The sequence below is a fragment of the Melanostigma gelatinosum genome (assembly GCF_949748355.1).
Source record: "Melanostigma gelatinosum genome assembly, chromosome: 8".
Classification (NCBI taxonomy): domain Eukaryota; kingdom Metazoa; phylum Chordata; class Actinopteri; order Perciformes; family Zoarcidae; genus Melanostigma; species Melanostigma gelatinosum.
Window position 1 is genome coordinate 13,772,654 of NC_136641.1, and position 21,536 is coordinate 13,794,189.

Genomic DNA, 21,536 nt, shown 5'->3' on the forward strand with positions numbered 1-21,536 from the left:
CCAAACAGCAAAGAGCACCGTCAGTTGCTTTATTTAGCAGGCACCACACCACCTGGGATTTAAACGTCTTAACTATAAGACGTTTAGGAGAGGTTAATGCCCCCCTGCTTTGTCCACGTGACTGACACTGAAGTCAAAAGTCCGACAAGAAATACCGCATGGATCAAATGTATGCACACTGACTGCAAACCACACATTGATATAAATGGATGTCTTGATCCCAGTCAAGTCTAAATGTTTCAAAATGGTGACCCCAACAAATATATGAGGCTCTATGAAGACAGGAAATACAGTTTATATTGTTTTTCTAATGTGCACATACCACAGCCGTAGAAACAGTTATATATAGAGCTATATCGTGTACTTTCTTCCTCCGTATATACACTCTCACACACACACCCCATAGACTAATTTTGTATGTATGTATATGGACAAATCATATCAATGACTGATCAGTCATTGAGAAGATTCTCACTGAGTCCAAGTATGTGGGTGAGTTTATTTTTCTCCTTTTCTTTACATAATTCGCTATTGGCCTTGTTTCGATGATTAGATTGACTGGCCAAACAGGAAGAGACACCTTCTAAGTCAGGGGTTTAAGCAGAGGGAATTAAAGGGAGGATATCTGCTGGACAGAGCTTCTGATTTGATTTGAACCTTGGGAGAGTCTCTCTGATCACCAAATCGAAAGAAGCCAAGAAAGCTCAAGCACCTCCCTCTCAATCCCCCATCCTCTCGGAAATCGCCTCTCAGCAACCAGGGTTGCAACCAGATTCTCTGCTCTCCAGCTCACAGTGAACCGTCAAAATTTCCATCCTTGAGGATCTTGAGTTTGCGGAGGAAGAAGCCATGGGTGCGGGAGCAAGCGCCGAAGACAAAAAGTCGAAGGAGTTGGAAAAACAACTCCAAGAAGATGCTGATAAGGACTCTAAAACAGTCAAGCTATTACTGCTTGGTAAGTGCACTTTGGAATAGTCTTGTTGGACGTTTTGTTCTTTGTCCCAGACTGGAAGTGACGCAAAGTGCTCAGACTGAAGGGTGTTCACTTCAAAACATTCAGTACTTAATTAATTCTGACTTTTAACCTTTTTTCTCTTTTTGAACAAAGCGTTCTGTCTGCAAAGTAGAGCAGGAGTCTTGCAGTCAGCCAACAACCAGTAGGTGTGACTGATGAATTAGAAAATGCAATTCATAATGATGTATTCATCAGTTAATGATAATTCACTAAGTTTATTGACTCATTTGCGGCATATTCTTCAAATCTTGGATAAGAGCCATCTGAGGTGCGTTAAACTTCTCTGAGACAAATGTTCACTGCTTAGACGTAAGATAAGGTCTGCTCAGAGGATTTGTTTCTGAATTAAACTCTACATTATTTTATTAAAACAAGGGGGAAGACTGTTTAAGCTTGAGAGGGAATTATGAGGGAGATATAGAGACACGTTTGCAGGTTGAGCAGCTAACACAAAGATCTGAGATGAAACTCAATACAGCACTTTGAAATCATTTAGACATTAGATTTCAAAGTATACTAAACTAATTGATTTTCACGTTAACTACTTATGTTTATACTTATAATATAAATACTGTAGAGACTTGAGAGCTTGGTGAGCTGTTTTTAAGTTGTGTTTTTACCATTGAGGTGAGCTTCTTTTAAGAATTTGCAGAACCTACATTTTCTTCTTTTTAAATATTCAACAAATACATACAATTCAAAAAAATAGTTGCAAAAGGTACTTAGATTACTTTCCCCTGCGTCTACAAATCAAGAACGACTATTCGGACATTGGTGCTTAAAACCATCATCGCCTTTGGTCTAAACGAATCACAGGCCAGCTGTGATATGTCAATCCGATGAGCTAACTGGTTTAGCACAGATCCACTTGGTGAAGTCTTTGTTGATCCCTCAACCTGCACAATATAACAAGTGTTTTATTGCCACCAATGTTATATAAATGATGAAAATCTATAGGACACAGTGTGATACAAACATGAGTAAAGAAACAGTAGTAGGAAAAGTATTTGTCGTTATATTTTCACAACATTGCATTATTCTTTCAGAGAGTAATCTGTGTGTGTGAAACACGAGTCAGAGACTTCATATTTACCTTTAGATTCACAGAGGAGCTGTTAGAGATCAGACAGTAAGAACTGAGTATAAAGATTACAAGAGTGTCATCTGGTGGGCTCTGGTGGACATTGTGAAAAACAGAAAAAGCTGTTTTTATTTATATGTTTGCTCTTAGCCCCTTGTGATACATAACTGCACAGTTTACATTATGCATCGATGTGCAATGTATGCACAAGCTATACATTTCACTACATGTTTCTTGGCCTCTCTGGATTGCCTCATTCAGTTTCAGTGTGATTCGCTTAAGTTTGGAGATGTCTGCCAACACACTGAGCTTAGTGGCATTTGTTACAGAATGAGTGCTCAATGTGCAAAAATCTTCTGATAATCTGACATGAATGCTTGCAGGAGACCAATTTAGACTACATTATAGCTTAGCAAGACAAAAAAAGGCAAGAGATTTGTTTTTGTGCGGCAAGGAGAATATGTTGTTCTTGTTAGCGGAGCCTTTAGCCAGTTTAGTGTCCTCTTTTAATCACAAGGCATCACGTGAAACTGGGAGCCAGAACGCGTCAGACAACTTCATGATCACCATAATTTCACGGACCAGCTGAAACACATAAAAAAATCTGTCTCTCCACTGCCTCCGACAACACTGTCTTGTCTTGCCTTTAGCCCCTTAAACTGCATTTTTCTCAACCGTAGCTGATTTAGTTTGTTAAATGCGCTACAAATATATCTTGCCTGTTGGCTCTGCCTACCGTGCATGTCATAGAGCATCTTTCTGTGCCTGTCTTCTATCAATTGTGTGAATTTTGCATTACTTTTTTACACCCGTTTACATTTGGCTCAGACAAGGGAAAGAGTTATTAAAGCGAACTCAGGCCCATGTAAAGGTCTACTTTAGATTAATGGTCTAATAATGACACATATATTTGCATGGAGATAGACAAAAACAGATATTTGTGAATCTGTTCATAATGGATTTTCTTGAAGAGCATTGTCATGATTTCCATAAAGATATATGTTACTTATGGGTTTCTCTAGTAGAACTATTTGCGTTGCACAAACTGAATGTCATTGAGTTTTGCTCCCACGTGATGAAGGCAGATATCTGCAAACTACAGAAAATCATCCTGAAACTAAAAACGGATAGATAGCACTTTCGGTCAAAGTCACAGCATTTTTGTCTATTCTGGCCAGACTGCTTCTTTAAATTGCATGCATCGGTCAAAGCACATTCATAGCTGTTTACGGCTTACAGTGTGTTTCGACTCAATGGCATGTCAACGATAAACACAGCAGTTATGTGTGTTGTTGCTAATCTTTTCGTTCTCCTACAGGCGCTGGTGAGTCAGGGAAAAGCACCATTGTAAAACAAATGAAGTAAGTATTTAAATAATTGATACAACTTGTTTTTGTGTAATCCACACCATGGCAGTGCCTAGCAATGACAGTGATTTAAATCTCATCGGTCAGCAGGCCAAAGCTCCCTCATCTCTGACTGTTTTACTTGCAGTGAAGCCTTTCAACAAAAGGTCAATAGGGCAAACATCCGCTTACTCTGATTTGTCAGCACTTGTTTTGTGCTGTTAGCTTCACTCTGGCAATGAGAGCTGAGTGAGGTCAGAAACACACCACAGGGTGGCGCTGTGAGAAGAAAGCTCCAGTGGATGTCCAGTAGGTTGTTTCTATATTGCAGGACTTTTACATGTGGAAATCCAAACCAATCATACATTTACAAGATCCTGGTATTGATATTAAATGAAGGTTTTTGATACAACATTTCTTTTATATATTAGGGATATATAAATGACCAACCAGCTCAGCCTAGCAGAGGATTATTGTTACAAATGTTGGCCTATGCTACTACACACTTTCATCTGTGTCCAGGATTCTGCATCAAGGTGGTTACACAAAAGAGGAACAGTTGGAGTTCAGATCAGTCGTGTACGGCAACATCCTGCAGTCTACTCTGGCTGTCATCAGATGCATGGAGGTTCTGGGCATTGATTTTGCCTCACCCTCTGCACAGGTCTTATATGACACTTCAAAGACGTACACCTGATTCACTTGCAGAGTTATTCATTTTCACTGACATGAAATCGTACTGTGAAGTAGTTGAAGTACTGTGACGGTGCTGATGGATCTTTCTGTGTGCTTTTAAACCACAGGAGAATGCACAGAAGTTGCAGAACTTGTCAGACTCCATTGAAGAAGGCACAATGCCTGCTGAGCTGTCTGATGTCATCATGAAGCTGTGGAAAGACCCTAGTATGCAGGCCGGCTTCGACAGAGCTGCTGAGTACCAGCTGAACGACTCTGCTGGCCAGTGAGTTCATGTCTACTACCGGGATGAATACAGTTAAGGGGATACATGTAAAACGGAAGAGGCAGCTGGCTTAATGCTAATAGATAAAGGTGATGTTTTTGTCTGAGGCCTGACTTCTGTACGGTTTGTTCTGCCATCATCAGCTACCTCAATGAAATGGAACGAATCTCCAAGCCAGGATACGTCCCCACTGAGCAGGACGTGCTGCGATCTCGAGTCAAAACAACTGGTATCATTGAAGAACAGTTTGCCTGCAAAGAGTTGTACTTCAGGTGAGTCACAACGGGTGCACGAAGCCAAAGTCTGTGACACCAGCAAAAAAACGAGCGCGCCGAGATATCTGGGACTAACTTTGTTGTGACTTTGATTGTGGTGAACAGGATGTTCGATGTGGGTGGCCAGAGGTCAGAGAGAAAGAAGTGGATCCACTGTTTCGAGGGTGTGACCTGCATCATCTTTTGCGGAGCTCTCAGTGCATACGACATGGTGCTGGTCGAGGACGATGAAGTGGTGAGTTGAGACTCCACTACCAGGTCGTAAAGCATGAGCCGACAGACAGGTCGGCTAGTAAACTTAACCTGTTTGTCTCTGACCTTTTCAGAACCGCATGCACGAGTCCCTCCATCTCTTCAACAGTATCTGCAACCACAGATTCTTTGCACTGACCTCCATCGTGCTTTTCCTCAACAAGAAGGATCTCTTTGAAGATAAGATCAAGAAAGTCCACCTGAGCATCTGCTTCCCAGACTATGATGGTAAGACAGACCGACAGACGGATGCTGCGTCAGTGGTTTGTGAGCCGTATACCTGCTGCAAACTGTGCTCTGACAGAGCACAGTTTGCTGTAGCAGTGAGAATATCAGGCGAGATGAACAGGGAAATGGTGAGACTAAATCTGACAGGCATGCAGTTAGAGTGGATCACAGTCTGCTGCCAACAAGTAATCCTTCATCTTTGATTGAGACTGTAACGGGAGAATGTGTGATAAGCAAACCAATCGGCAACTAAATTGATCAAGTAAGGAATATTGAGATTATAACTGCAGACAGTGTTGCTCCCTGACTTAAATGATGTGATGCAAGCAATGATATCAACTCATGTCATGTCAGCTGACCGACACAGAGATGCTTGATTTAAAGATCAGGGTACTTTTGTTTTTTTTTCACAACAAAACTCATAAATTCTCATAAATCCGCTCCCATGTTCACACCCTTCATCTCTCTTTAGGCTGCAACTCGTACGACCACGCCGCGGGCTACATCAAGACGCAGTTCCTGGAACTGAAGATGAAGAAGGGCGTGAAAGAAATCTACTGCCACCTGACCTGTGCCACGGACACAAGGAACGTTGAGATTGTGTTCAACGCTGTGACAGACATCATCATCAAAGAAAACCTTAAAAGTTGCGGTCTCTTCTAAGCAGCTCGAGAGTGAAAAGAGGTGAGCAGCGACCACACCACGTCTCGCCCGCAGGGACTAAGTTGATACAGAGTAATGGGGTCCAGATGAGGCCGACCCCAGATGATTCAATTTAACTCTCGTACAGCGAATCATATCGTGCAGTCCTGTGTTGCCAAGCAACAACTTCTGACCACAACACGAACCAACACAATTTAGCAACTTTGAACCTAATTATACACTGTATGACAAACCAAATTGTACATGTATCGAATCTAAATAGTGTTCATGTATTCAATTCATTTAACAAGTTAATGTGATGAATAAATCGCAGAAGGTCAAACACGGTAGAGAAACTTTGTACATAAGAGTAGGTAATTCAATATATTTTGAAAGATACATCTATATGAGAGAGAGTGAAACATAGAAGGATAATGCTTTATTATGAAAAGGGAATGAAAATCTACTGAGTTTGTCCTTTCTGATGAAATTTAGAGGCGTGAAATAAAGATGCATTATCATCACTTGTGTCTGTTTCTTTGCTGCATAATCAAACTGTCAGTCACTGAATAATGTATGTAGAATTAGAGAAACAGAGCTGTCAACACTGAAGGAAAGCCTCAAGGGACGATGCCGCTGTTCCCTGTTCTGGTCAGACGGGAAATGGCAGCGTATAGAAGTTCATTAACAATAAACTGATTGAGAGGAAAACTAATGAAAGCAGGAATTAACCTGCACATTGAGATTTAGATTGTGCTGGGACAAATTCATGAAATTTGAGGACAAAACAGAGTGTAATCAGTGTCTGGAGCTCACACGATTAACTAGTTAGTTAGATTTGAGCTTCTTTTGCTCTCAAATTTAATGTTGCATATTCTCAGTTTTGTATTTTAATTCAAACTCCAGCGCGAAGTAGTGCAAAATCCATTAGATCTGTCCAGCTTCTTACCAGTGTGGTTCATTAGTATTTCCATCCGTCCAGCAAGATTTTAACTGAAAAGATGCAGTATTACCCTTACAGGAAGACATGGACATGTACTGCTCAGGTGTTATTCTACAGAGACAACATACAAGGCGGGACAATGAGGACATATTGGAGGGCTGTGGTGTGTGCAGCCGCTGGAACAAACTGAGTCCTCAGCTCAAGCATACAGATGTGTCTAAAGTCTAAAAATAGTATTTTCAATTTGCATGACCTCCTTCCCTGCATGGTCTAGGTGAGACTAGGCCTTCATAAATCTGGACCAGTGGGGAGCATCTGATTGATGTTGCCTGTGGTAAGATTCTGGTTTGGTCTTTAAAATAGAGGGAAAGGAATACAACTTTGTGCCACCATTTAATGATGTTAAAAAAACCAATACAACTGCAGCAAAGTACAGAAAGCGAGAGTTAAACATTCGGAGACATTCTCATTTGTAGGAAGTGACTGACCTGAACCAAACGGTGCTCCACTACAGTATCCTGTATATCAGCAACAGACTTCCTCAGTATTATGGGATTGCTGCATCCAAAGAAAACAAATACAGCTGTTGGCTATTTCAAACTTTTTATGTTTAATGTGTTTGTATACATCTTCACTGATATCCATAGCATTAAAAAATACCTTGAAAAAACCCCGATATTCTATATTGACCTCCACTGAGTGTATTATATTAGTCATATTAAAACTCCTATGGAGAAAAAAAACACAGGACAATCAAGTTCCTTGACAAATTGATTTGCAGTGATGTGTCTCATGTATAAAAAATATTATTCAATACAATGTTGTCTCTATGTAGACAGCCATGTTGCATTAGCGTCATTACACTCACTAATCCCAGACCCCAAACCGTTACATTATATACATCAAAACTGCAAAAGAAAAAAAACACGCTTCTCCATACATAAGTTATTGCAATGCATTCACACATCCAAAAGTGGAAATACTAAATAACTGCAACTCAAAAATTAAAATATAACAAATATTCAATGAAAGCCATGTTGTGATATAGACTAAAGCTAGGAGAAGATGCAACAGAAATAAAAGTGAACAGGATTTACATATCCGCTGTGAGACTGTGAAATGCAGTGATGGGTTTGACACGCTCTGTTTTGGTCCTTGTACATATAGACTATAAATGTGTCAGAGATATCAGAGGGGCTTTACCTGCCAGCCCCTCCCCGACTGATGCACAGGTCTTAAATATGACAGGACTCCACAGTTCTCACAGTGATTGTTTCACAAGCCTCCCCCACTCATCACTTTCTCCCAGTGTGCTCTGCATCATGACGTCTATTAAGACAAAAATAATCGTAGAATCAAGTCCCCAGATTGTGGAATTTAGGCCCTGCATGCAGCGCGGCCTTCGGCTTAGTCCTTAAGTAACACCTACTTTCCAATTATCCCTCTGCAGACAAGACATACCAGCCCAGAAGTCCTGATTCTACTCCTGACACCTGCAAGGCAAAGGGGTAACAAATCACTAATACCGATGGCTACAGAAAAACAATGAATGCATAATTAATATGAATACAATGCCCCCAAACATGTCATTTAAATGTTCATTCATAAACTGCCTGGCAATAATGAAACACATTTTATGGTCTTTTTATGGACAAGCACAACGTTCAGAAGTCTACGCTGTACTTTTCAGCCTCTGTACTTTTCAGCCTCTCTACTTTGCATGGAATGCTAACATGCTAAAATGCACAACGTTAGCATGCCAACAGGTGTGAAACATGCTAATGTTCTGACATTAACACTTATCCGTTAACATGTTTGGTGTTTTAAAGATTAGCATGCTAGCATCGTTTACATCCACACACAAATATCTCCTGAATTCATCGAGTCTAAAATGTTCTTCAGCTAAGGTTATGTAGCTACATGTATGGTCTTGCACACACGCATCAGTAAAAAGCTAAGCACTGCTATACTTACGTTAGTGTTGACATGGGTTATACCACTTGTGGAAGGGAACACTTGAGTTTGAATGATTTAAAGGCTTGAGGCAAAGACTGTATAAAGTAGATATATTGTGCTGTAGTTCTCTAAATTCAGATGAAGTGTTAGCAATCTATTTTGTCTGCTGTTTGTTTATGATCTCAATAATTCAAATATCAAGCGGTCTGACAAAATTATCCTAATTTAGGGTCACTCACTAGCTTTTTTCATAGCATTCAATCATGGCTTTCATCAGTGGATGGGATTGATGATGTGGTGTGATTGTATGTATGTATGTATGTATGTACACGTGTTCAGCAAGCTAATCTTCACAAATGAACACCACTTTTTGAAGAGTTAATGCCCAGGCAGAAATAAAAAGCTAACGTTAGGCTATAAATGCACTGCACCATGGTCACATTAGAGTGAGTTTACACAACAAGGCTCTAAAGGTGTACTAGTCGACATGATGATGTATTGTAGTGTCATCTCCACAAAATTCAGGAGAGGGATATTTATTGACATTTTATTTTGTAGAACAAAACGTTAAAGTCTCTTCAGCTTATGTTAACCAAGTTGCAAAACTGTTAACTAATTTCCTGGTTTATAAATCATTGCTGCAGCAGTCTATTTGAACCATGTTAGCGGCACGAGATGGAAACTCTGGTGATGAAGTAGTCTGATAAGTGTCTTATCCTAATTTTATTGCAATTCCTCCAATAACTATGAACAGGCTGACACACGAGTGAAATCCCAGAAGAGAGTCGACTGTTGTCTCTGCGGTGACGCAACAAGCTAACATTCTTAACTGTTGGCTTAGACAACACCACCACGTTGCCACATCTCTGCAGCGTTCAGCATAAACTGTCCAGTGGGTGACGGCCAGTGTGCTGACCTGCATGGCCTGAAGCTTTAGTACAGCCCGATCTCCCTCAGGTTGATCTTGATGATGACGTCAGTGACAGCGTCGAACACAAACTGCACATTCTTGGTGTCTGTGGCACAAGTGAAGTGGGTGTAGATCTCCTTGGTGTCCTTTCGCTTGTTTAAGTCTTCAAACTGGTACTGGATATAAGTTGCAGTCTCGTCGTAGGAGTTCCCACCTGCAGTTAAAAAGATAATTTATAAAAAGAAGTTGGTTATAATTCACATGGAACAATCCTGTATGATCTCTGGAAGACAGCTCCATAAATCTTATTGTGGATTAAACACACCAAAGCAAAACAAAGATGCTATTAACCTGTGACCAAAACAAGATGTCATTAGCTCAAGCATCGACATAATACATTTCATATTCAGTGCTTATTCAACACACACTGCAACCTTAAAACTGGGGTTTGCTGCAGAATCGAAATCCTACAGTACCCTCGAACAGAAGGAGATCCATTGTACTTTATTCAGGTTAAAAAGACGACAGCACGATCACACATTTCCAAGAAGTTAATACTCAGATACATCAGATAGAAATATAAAGATATTATCTGATCACATCTGACGTATATCACGTTAAAACTAAATTGCTAATACACGGGTTTGTCTCACCGGGGTATTGGGGGTAGCAGATAGTGAGCGGACTTCTGCCGATCTTCTCGTCAAACAAGTCCTTCTTGTTGAGGAAGAGGATGATGGAGGTCAGCGTGAACCACTTGTTGTTGCAGATGGAGTCGAAGAGCTTCATGCTCTCATGCATCCGGTTCTGAGGAAAGAGCAGATACCCATAATAGGCCTTTTTTTTCCACAGACAAGACATTTTGACACAGGTGTAAATAATAAAAGGAATGATGATTGAATTTCATCCAGCTGCTTTCATTCAGGGTCTTAGTGCTGGTTAGAGCCAGTTGGGCCTGGTGTCTCATCTACTCCAAATTGAAAGGCACTTAAATAAAAAAAGCACATGTACCAAGAGCATCGTAAACGATACAGACTAACACAATCATATTTTACATGGCATTTAGTGGCTGAATCCTAATGGAAAAGGTGCTGCTGTGTCTTTGCCAGCACTTAAAAGCGATAAAAGCTGTCTCACTGTCAAAACTTAACGGGACATTTCAATAGAACAGAGCCATCATTAATGCTCTTAGTAACACCTGTGCTTTTCCTCTTATGATTTTCCTGTATTAACTAAAATGTTAAGATACAAGAAGTGAACCTAAACCACAGTGTATCCGTCACTTACCATCTCCTCATCCTCAGCCAACACAAGGTCATAGTCACTGAGCGCTACGCAGAAAATGATCGATGTGACTCCCTCAAAACAATGGATCCACTTCTTCCTCTCCGAGCGCTGACCCCCGACATCGAACATCCTGAACACACACACACACACACGCACACAGGGACTGCATAAATACATGGACAGTGAATGTGCTCATTGTAATTGCAATGTAAATTTAATTCCAGTGTTTTATGAGGATGAGTGTCCTCGTAAATCCAGGGCAAGAGCACGCACACACACACACACACACACACACACACACACACACGTGTTTGTGTCGGCTGCCTCTGTCTCCACCTGAGTCCCTCAGAGGCAAACTGAATCTGCACTGAGCTGTTAAGACACAACACCAATTCAGTGATTGCACATTTGCAGATCCTGAGCGTTTTTTAAAATGGGGTTACGCATGCAGGCCAGGGAGGCTATAGGCTATAGGTTAATGAATCACCAATATGTATAAGTTCAAGAGCTAGATGATAAAATAATGTAAAAGGAATGAAGAGACGTAATCACATTTATTGCTACAAAGGTGGGTCGTATCAGGCTGAATGCCACACAGCAGCATTTGTGAGTTCTAAAAGAGGCTCGAAAATCAGCACATCAATAAGCGTAATCATCTGAGCATTATTCAATATGATGAAGGGAGCGTTATGACAACTTATGACAAACAGACAGCAGGGGAATAGCCAACATGGATATGGATGCAGTATAAAGTAGGAAAAAAGGCAAGAAACTGCACATGCAACTTATCGCATGTAAAATCAAGATTTTGTTACTTTCATGACGTGTTTTCATTTTTCACGAGTTGGATAATGAAAAAGGAAAACGACCTCACATATTGTGAATAAACATGTAAAATAAAAAGCTTGTGTGGTGTCACTGACCACAAACTTTTCTTTATTGTGACCCCTCATCACATTGTATATGAAGAGCTAAAACCATCCAGTATTTATTAGAAAATGTAAAAATAAACAAACAGCAAAGACTGGAGAAAAGTAAAAAAACAAAACAAATAGCACTTTGTCCATTGGAATTTAGTTCTTGACTGATTCTTGCCCCAGTGATCATCTCTCTATGAGGGTTGGGAAAGTTAATGCTGGACCACTAAATGCTGCCTGTAAAGCTTTGCAAGTTATTTTTATGGCACTCCTGAGGCCAGGGCCACTTCATGAGCAGATAAATTACAGCTGTACTAACTTGAAGTAGAGATCTTTGAATGTGAAGTGAGTTTCCACGATGCCAGTGGTCTTCACACGCGTACGTAGCACATCCTGCTGAGTCGGGACGTAGCTCGGCTGACAGATCCTGTCCAAGTCATTCAGGTAGCTGAGAGACACAAAGCGAGCATGTGAAGATGATCCCAGAGAAATACAAACATCATCGTGAACATCTACTGTTGCAGCACAGGCAGCTCCCAACATGAGCCTCATGAACACAGATTCTTTTGTTTTAACACCACGTGGTAAAATCTGTTTATCCGAGTTTTCTGAATCACAAAAAGACAACATGATGCAAAGAAACACTTGTACTTTTTTGGACACTTACGTCTGGTGGAGTGGGTTGCTCCGCACTCCACAGAATGATACTAAATATGGGCTCATATTTTGGTGCGTGATAAACACCGGCTCCTTGTGGGTTGAGTAAAAACAGACTAACTCCACTGGTTCCTCTTGTCTCGCAGTGTGGACAAAGTGCACCATGACAGCTTGGCTGTTTTCAAAACAAAGAAAGCGTCCTTGAGCTACTTTCCTTCAGGGAGAGTGTGATATAAACGCTACAGACACAGAGCACCGTGCTTTACTCACGTCAACAAGACTGGACTATATTTAGCTCGGACCACTTTGTTTGCATTTTTTCACTGAACTTCATCAGACATTGGTATCCAGTGGTTGACTATCACAATAATCTGAAACCATTTTGTCCAATGAAGTGAAACATGACCAGAAACGTTTTTCCCTTTGTGAGTTACTCCTTCATGTTATTCTTTTTTCAGGAATGCAATCAGCTGTACAACAAGCTGACACAAGACCGTGAAGAACAAGACACATCTTGCCCCCATTTTTGCTTCAGCATGAAAATGACTCTGACTCAAACGCGTCCACCTTCTAGTGAAGAGGCAAACAAGATCACAAGACCTGTTTTGTGTCAGTTTAATCGTAGGAAGACGGATGATGCAATTTCAAACTTCCCTATAAAACGTTGAAGCAGTTTCATTTCCATCTGGAATTTTCAGCAATTCTCAAGTTGAGTAATATCTAGAAAATGAAAATGAGCCAATGCTCACAACAGAGAGAGATGTTGATTATTTTGCTGTTGATCGACTGACCGATTAATCAACAAATCGTTCGTGAAGCAATTTTTAGCAGATTGTTTTCCTTGAATTCCCGTGAATTCATCTGTGTAGTTGAGTCGTTTTAATATGCTTGCAGCTGGCTCTCGGCGAGTCAGTGTCGCGGGTCTGTATGTAGAGAAGTGAACAGAGTCCTCACTATGCAGCGGAGTCGTTGAGCTGGTACTCTCGTGATCGATCGAAGCACGCCTGCACTCCGGCATCGCTCCACAGTCTCAGAATCACGCCGGTCAGCTCTGCCGCTATCACCCCTTCCTCCGCCGAGCTCGCCAGGACAAACAGCTGGCGGGCATCGTCCTGGCAAGGAAGACAATAATTGCTGTCATTGTCATGAATGAGGATGTGGCTTTTTTGAAAGTCATATTTATGGCAGACTGGGTGCAGTTAACTTACCGCCCGCGCAGCATCCCCAAAATCTATCTTTAACCGGCCCATCGCCCTGATGATGGCCATGATGGACTGGATGGTGTTGCTGTACACCACCACCTTGTACTGCTTGCACTCCTCTTCTGAGTAGCCATCTTCATGAATGATTCTGACACAGAAACAAATCCAAAGAGGTTTTGAGAGTTCAGATACATATTTGACGGTGTGAACAATGGCTTTGACAAATGTGGGACGAATGACACATTTAAAACAAATCTCATGCAACACTGTCATTAGTGCAGGAATTTGAGCTTCGCTGAGCATGCAGCGTGCCTAATGTGGGAACTGGGGGAGTCTATTCAGGACCTGCCAGGCTGCAGCGGGCCACTGTGGCCATTGTTTAACATGTTATTCAAAAGGTTGCTTCCTACACTGCCTACACCGAGTGAAATGATGGTCCCACTTTACAGTATTTCCACAAAGTTGAGCCCCGAGCTCTCCCCGTGTTACTAAACTCTGACAAGGCCGCAGCTGAAAGGGGGAGCGAGGAACTGTCTCTCCTCAACGTAGTAGAATAGCGTCAACGTTTCTTACAGGATGAAGGAGTTTGACATCATGTCATGTGCAGTGTTATCAGGAAGCTGTAACTTACTTCATCTGCTTTACTATTGTGCTTTTCCCAGATTCCCCAGCACCTGAAAAAGAGGCACAGTAGTTAGACGAGAGCAGCCAAAACACCGCCACATAATACCTGACGGATTCAGACCCCTCTCACATGGACGTCGGATCAAACCAGCGTTTCATAAGGGTTGAACTTAACCTGATCGAATTGAATCATGCATCACACAGTGTGCAGGATGTTTGTGTCAAAACACCCGAGAAAAAGCAGCCTTGTGATGAATTTGAATGGCAGTGATTGAAGTGGGGCCTGAGGGAATGTACAGTATATGGTTGCGAGGTGTCACATGGAGGAATCAGATGCTCACCGCTCACCGTAAAACGTATACACCACAGCCTGGAGTTTAAGAGGTGCAGAAACACAGCGAGGATGATGGGAAATAATGAGAAGTGTGAGAAGCTGGGGCACCTCTTTGGGAAGTGAGAGCTTTCACAATATTGTCAATCTGTGAACTGATGACTGGCCCAGTTGATATCATTGTTCACACAAGGAACCTTTACAGTATTTCTACAACAATCGGCCAAGCAGGAAACAGTTAACATGCTTCTGGCTGAGCCAGTGTTTTTCCACTCGAGAGACAATCCCAGATATCATGCTGTTCTGGGCGTTAGAGAGCAGAGGGGCCATAAGAACACCACATATGATTAAAAGTCTGTTTGCAATCTAAAAAAAACATCATCACAACATGCAGTGTTGCCAACCAGCACAGAATGTTTCTTTATTGATAAGAAAGATTCTTCTTTTTGTGATCTTTAACAGAAGCCCTTCAATTGAACGTCTTTAATGATGATGGACCTAATCAATCGGATTCCTAATCATGATGTTGGAAGCCACATGGTTCACACTACTCCTGTGAAGACGGCTACAACGTCTATTATGAGTCACTACAACATCAACATGGATGAGATCTCTGTTTGTTGGAATCATACAGGAACCATTGTTTTCATAATCATCAATTAATCTCCATATTATTTCACGTGTGTTTCATAAAGCTCAAGGTGACTTCTTTAAATTGTTTGGTCCAAAACCTCGAAAAGGGAAAAGTTGTATAAATTCAACAAAGCAGATATGAAGTGTTTAGAGTTGCTGCTCGGCAGATTTTGTTACCTTTGCCAGGCTAGCTGTTTCCCCTTGTTTCTAGTCTCTATGCTAAGCTAACCGTCTTCTGGCTCCAGTATCATAGTCACTGCTGCAGAACCATAGTTGGCCTCTGGGAAAATCTGTCAGCGGGATTGATTGGCTGCGCCACATATAGCCCTCCAAACAGACGATGGTAAACATACACACCCCAGTCAAGCTAAGATTTGAACCCAGGTGTCTGTGGAGGCGACCCGGTGCTTCGCCTCTGTGCCGTCCGTTGACTCACTCAAGAATCAGCTATTTTTCTGAGCTGAAGTTTCATTAAAGAGGCATGAAAACATGTGTGCACATGAAACATGAAGCGTCAAACTCACACAACCAGTGAGATATTATTTCCATAAACATCTGGGGTGAGTTTACACTGGCGGCAGAGCCTCCTTTTGCTTTTTATAACCACAATAATTATCAGCAACCGCCGGACGAAGAAGTGTTCAGGCACTGGAATTTAAAATATATGGATACCTGCCTCTTTTTTAAAGCAGCCAGGGACAAGTCTGAATGAGTGACATTTTCAAAATAAGAATATACATTTTCTTAATACTGTTGTTCCCCTAAAAGATGGTGAGACACGTTCCCACTGCCAGTTAAGAATCCTGAGCAGATTAACTTGTCATGGAGGCTTACAGACGAGTAATATGTTCAGATGGCTGGCCAACAAGAATTAAACCCACTAATTCTTTGGTTAAGCTGTCACTAGCAAAGAGATTTACGCCCGCTCACACAGACGGGGAGAGGAGGACAAACTGTGTTGATCCCTGTCCTCAGTTTTGTCAGTCACCAATTTTCTCATTCATGGCCTTTTTTTGGCTGAGCATAAACCGTGGCTTCCCGGCAGTTCAAAAAACCAACTTCACAGACATTCAGTGAGTAGTCTGAAGCCAGTCCGAACCAGGCCTCATTTAACAAGAATCTGAAATGCAGATTTCTTTTTTTTTTTATGAATTACTTGTCATGGTCCAATGGGAGACCGTTTTAATCGGAAGAGTGCGTTGGCTCTCCAGCTTTGTGGTTTGGTACAAAGAGCAGCAGCCGAACTCCTCTTTGTTTTTTTCCCCTAATAGTCTCTTGTTCCATCACAGACGGGGAATGGAGGGCACAGCCTGGAAAAATAGCTTCCCCCTCAACTCTGTGGTCAGAACTTAAACGTGTCCATACAACAAGATGTAATCCTGCATTGTAATGTTGCACCACCAAAACGTATCGGCCTCAAGATGAATATGTTAAATAAGTTAGCTGCTGCTGGAATTCATCTGTATCCTCGACAGACCCATCCAACACCCACATCTCTGTGACCTCAGGTTCTACTGCTGTTATTACACTCAGGGTTCGACTATACCTAAAATAGCTCCGCGCAGCAAAACAACGCAATCGGGCCAACAAAACAGTGGAAACACTTTGATAAAAAATCATCTCACAGTTGTGGCTCTGAAAAGGTAGGAAGCAGATTATCTAGCATGGTTTTGTTCCGCCATATCTTAGATCAAGGTGCAAGAAAAATCCCTGCAAACATTGAGGGACAACTCTATTTCTTTGTGAGAATGATGCCACTATCAGGAACACAAACAATCAGGAAAACATGCACTTAATGCACACGTGAATTCATCACGTCTGAAGATTTGCAAGGCGTGAAAATCGTGTTGGTCTCGAAATGTCAAAGTTGACACAAATCAGTTAAGTGGGATTTTTTTTTTCCCGGAGGACTCATTTTAAATCTTTCGAAGTAAATTCAAACCGTAATAAGATTTACAACATGGCACTGACCAATTAAATGCTGCAACTTGTTGAGACGCAGCACTCTGTGGGCTTCACATGCCATCGGCGCATTATGTCGTCATGCTTTCAGGTCGACCGCCTGCATCAATGAATGTGGAGATGATTTCATTTCTATTACTGATGTAAAAGCTGCATCTGTGCTCAGAATCATCCATTTCATCAAACACTTGGCACTTTTACTTGGTCCATTTATTCTGGTGACACGTTAACGTGAGATCAAGTTACAGGACGTATCCTTAAAACTACAGCATTTCAATCGGGCCGAGTTTTCTTCGTCATATCGTTCTTTTGACATGAACTGGTTGCTATCTTTCACAACATTTCATGAGAACAAAAGCAATGTCTCAACCAAAAAGCTCAGAAGCCTTGCATCACCATTGCATCAGTACAATCAGCTCGTAGTGCACAGATATCTACAGTGCAACACATTGTGGATGCAACATTTATGTATATTTCAGCTCTGTTTTGATTTTACGGCCCACAAATTCACTGTTTAGGTTCACTTGTTCTCATCAGTGTCATTTCTAGCTGCAGCAGGCAGTTGTTTTCACTGAAAAAGTTTGAAAAGTCTTGAAAAAGCCGACTGTACACTTCCACCGGACAAAGTTAGCGACCAGCTGAAGAACATATTGGAGCATTTTGCTGCTAGAGAGTCAGATAGCTCTCCGTGGAGAAGAAAACAGAGCTGTAAGAGAGTGAATATTGGACTTACTCTCATCAGTTTGCTAGAAACACAATTCCAAATGCAGGTTCTATTGTTTGTTGGTAACATTAGTTGTGTGAATACACACTGTTTCACAGTTGTGTGTGTGTGTCAGCATGCCAAAGTCGTGAACGTTCAAATCCCACACATGGGGTCTTTCATTGATAGAAAGTCTTTACATTATCACTGTGTGGTGGCTTTAACAGTGTAACAACTTGTTGCCTTACACACAAAGATAACACCGCTGTCTCTCAAACAGCACTTCCTCTGATGGGGTGGGATGATGTGTATACCGGAAATGTTTCATCACATATACACAAAAAAATGCTGCCCACATTTCTAGCAAAATGTCAAATGTCTTTATTGTGAGGATTTGATGCTTCTCCTTTTCCTATATGATGGTTGCTAAATCAATCACAGCATATTTACACTGACCAGGTTCAATACAGATACCAGCCTTTACTTCTCAAAACGTCCTGCTTCAGCAGGGTCAGCGTGTCGGTGCAGCTGTAACGTTTTGTTTGTACACTGAAGTTAAACAGGCCTGCGTGAGTTACAACGTGCTCTGTGACAAGTGACAACACGTAGTCAACAAACAGCGTCCTCTGAGCAACTTTCAACAACTCACAGCCGATAGAAAAGCTCCGAGGCAGCGCGGGACGTGCACTTTCCCTTTTACCACTAACATCTGGATTGGTAAATTCTGTCAGTGGAGACATGATGAGCCACAGCTGCATTCAACCAACTGAAGGAGGAGTGTTTGAAGTCACAAACAAAACACTGTGTAAAAAGAAAAACGCAAACATTCATAAACTGATTTCACGGATCAAAACGCAGTTCATACCGAGCAGAAGCAGCTTCACTTCTCTGGAGGACTTCTCCCTGTCGTCCCGCAGGTTTTTGTCAATCATTTTACTCCTCTCCACCGCGGCTTTGTCCTCGGCGCTGATCGTGCAGCCCATTTTACTCTCTCACACCACTTCTTTCAGTGTCGGATTGTGTGGTTTCAGCAGCTCATGAGTTGAAGGGAACCTCCGTCAAAACGAGCCCAGTGCGAGCTGAAGTTTCCCAGCCGAGAGAGAGAGAGAGAGAGAGAGAGAGAGAGGGAGAGAGGGGGGAGAAAGGCGTTGGCACCGGAGGCTCGTCGGTCCGACTGAAGCCACAGTCTGATGCTGAGTTTTCTCTGCTTCAGTCCACACACACTCTGTACTGTCTGTGCAGGTGATCAACTGCAGGATTTAAGCAAAAAAAAAAACTCCCCAAAGAGATTTAAAAAAAAAGAAAAAAATTCTATCCAAATCATCCGAAGTTTATAGCCTGATCTCACAAGAACGCACAAACGGGAGTTTAACTACAATCAAAAATACTTTAAGTAAAAACTTGTATGAACAATCACGCGCAGGTCTACAGTCCACCGTGTTTGTAGAAAAACTAGAAATAACAATCACCAGATTCTTTCCCTCAAAGACTGTTGCTGCTGCGCAGTCGCGCGTTCATCCAGCTGCTCCAGCTGCAAACCAAGTAAAAGGCACTGAAAAATGAAAATCGATGCGCCCCACGGGGCTGATGGGAAATGTAGTTGCTTCTAAACTGCCGGATACGTGGATTCTGCTTGTGCAGCCTAAATAATGCTCTGGGTGGGACTCAATTCGATATGATGTCCACAAGCTTTCTTTAATAGACTTTTCATGTCGTTTAAAACAGGCCAATAACACACGTGTGCAGGTTTTCTCTGCAGTCTCCACGCGTTTACAGTGAGAAGTGGAGCAGGACTTTTGTGTGGTGTACGAGCGCCCCCAGTGGATTTACAGCTGAACTTCAGGTGCAGGTTTGATCGATCTAGTCCGCTACGTTGCTGCTAAAACAGACTCAAACAATACACTTCTCCGGTCAAGAGGTCAGGGTCAGTTTCGATATTTTGTATTTATTTTGAACCTCTTTTGATCCTGGTCGTCTTATTACAAACTAGATCTGCTGTTGGGTCCAGTAGCGACTTAGAGTCTATCGTCTTAATGCAAACGTGCAGCTACATGAACTAGACATCAGTGGGTCTCATGGTGTGTCCCACGCTACTCCGAACTTACCTCGCAGCATTTCTGTCAGACCGTGAACTCGTCTGCAAGTTCAAAGGTTTGTATCACACATTTCACTTGACGTCATGTTACTTGAGAGCCTTTCACAACAGGGGATTATATTGTGTTGTTCTTTCCACACTGACCATAGTGTCATTGTATTTTCACTACATGCATGGTTTTTATCCACCTTTTTACACATCAGTCATGTTTACATATTGTAGTAGTTGAACAGTTGATGCAGCTTTCTGGTGGACCATGCAGGTATGAATCATACTGGAACCATTAAGGTGCCCTTATATACTGGTTTTATTCATTGTAACTATCGGCTTTATTAATAGTGAATTAATAACTTACTAATGCTTCATAGATCATTTAAAATCCATTGATACGAACACAATTTGGACGAACAGAAATCCTATTTACTGACTGTACCAGATGACCACTATAGTGGCAGCTTATTTCACCGTCCTTCTTGGCCACTTCTTGCAGGATGTAAAGGGTTCTGACTCGCGTAGACTGTCCAATTTACGTGCTCTTGCAGGCTGAACTTTTCTTGCTAGCTGTCCAAAGATGAGGCTCGTAGCGCGTAGTTAAAAGTAGTTTTATTCCATGTAAATCATTTGTTGTTTGAGGTTTAGATTTAGAAATTTAATTCCAAGAAAGTTAGGAATGTTATTCAAAGGTTGCTCTGCTATAGTGACTGGCTCATAGAAGAGTCACTCACTTTAAACACTAAGTCCTTATGTATTACTTTATGTCTTTAGGTGTAACAATAATCTCCGTCTTTGCTTCTGTCTCTTGTCTCCTCCTGACGAATGAACCCATCAGCGCTGTCATCAGCACCAGGTTACCAAGGCAACAGCTGATTTCACAGGAGTCAGGAAGTAAGAAATTCACGAGTTCATCAGAGTTCATCTGTGATCCAGCGAGGGATTCTCTCACAGACGGACAGCTTTTCTGTGTGCTGCACCCGGTGGCCCCCCCAGGGTGACATGATGGTGGCATCTGAGCACTTTTACTGGGCGCGTTGCAGCCCTTTGCAAAGGTCAGGCTGTTTGAACTGTTTCTCTGCGCTGCGGGAGGCACCCTCCACGGCTCAACATGAAAGCCATGAGTCACTCTGTCCTATTGGGAGCAGCAGAGGAGCGGGAATAAAGTGGGACAATCAGAAAATAGAGGAGGAGCCCGGATGCTGCTGAGAGGATGGTGGCATCTGTGATTCTTCTGGTGATAAACAACCGAAGCTATACGCGCCAAAGCTGAACATTAATCATAACCTAGATATTAAATAAACTGAATATTTAGGTGATCTTTGTGGCATACATTTGCACAATCCATATCTAAATAATCTTGCATTCCTTCCTATTTCTATTCTTATCACTAGATTTAAGATTTATATTATAAATTCTTGGGGGATAAAGGCTTTGATTCATCCATCAGTGCACTTATTGAAAAGAGTGAACAGTGTTCTTTTGTTGCACTCAGCATTTTAGTTGGGGTGTAATTACATTATGT

At 41.8% G+C, this 21,536-nt stretch overlaps 2 protein-coding genes across 2 annotated transcripts; one reads left to right on the forward strand and one right to left on the reverse strand.

Moving 5' to 3' along the window:
- Nucleotides 1-849: 849 nt before the first annotated feature.
- gnat2 (guanine nucleotide binding protein (G protein), alpha transducing activity polypeptide 2) lies at nt 850-5,821 on the forward strand (the record flags this gene model as incomplete). The annotated part of the gene is made up of 8 exons (XM_079272869.1): nt 850-955; nt 3,415-3,457; nt 3,965-4,106; nt 4,246-4,403; nt 4,547-4,675; nt 4,784-4,913; nt 5,005-5,158; nt 5,631-5,821. The coding sequence occupies 8 exons, from the start codon at nt 850-852 to the stop codon at nt 5,819-5,821; spliced, it is 1,053 nt and encodes a 350-aa protein (XP_079128995.1).
- Nucleotides 5,822-7,329: 1,508 nt separating this feature from the next.
- gnai3 (guanine nucleotide binding protein (G protein), alpha inhibiting activity polypeptide 3) lies at nt 7,330-19,432 on the reverse strand. The gene is made up of 8 exons (XM_079273537.1): nt 18,791-19,432; nt 14,304-14,346; nt 13,679-13,820; nt 13,425-13,582; nt 12,133-12,261; nt 10,897-11,026; nt 10,263-10,416; nt 7,330-9,823 (listed from the first exon to the last, which is right to left on the reverse strand). Exons 1-8 carry the CDS (start codon nt 18,906-18,908, stop codon nt 9,633-9,635), a joined length of 1,065 nt encoding a protein of 354 aa, XP_079129663.1. The 5' UTR covers nt 18,909-19,432; the 3' UTR covers nt 7,330-9,632.
- Between the last annotated feature and the right edge of the window lie 2,104 nt (nt 19,433-21,536).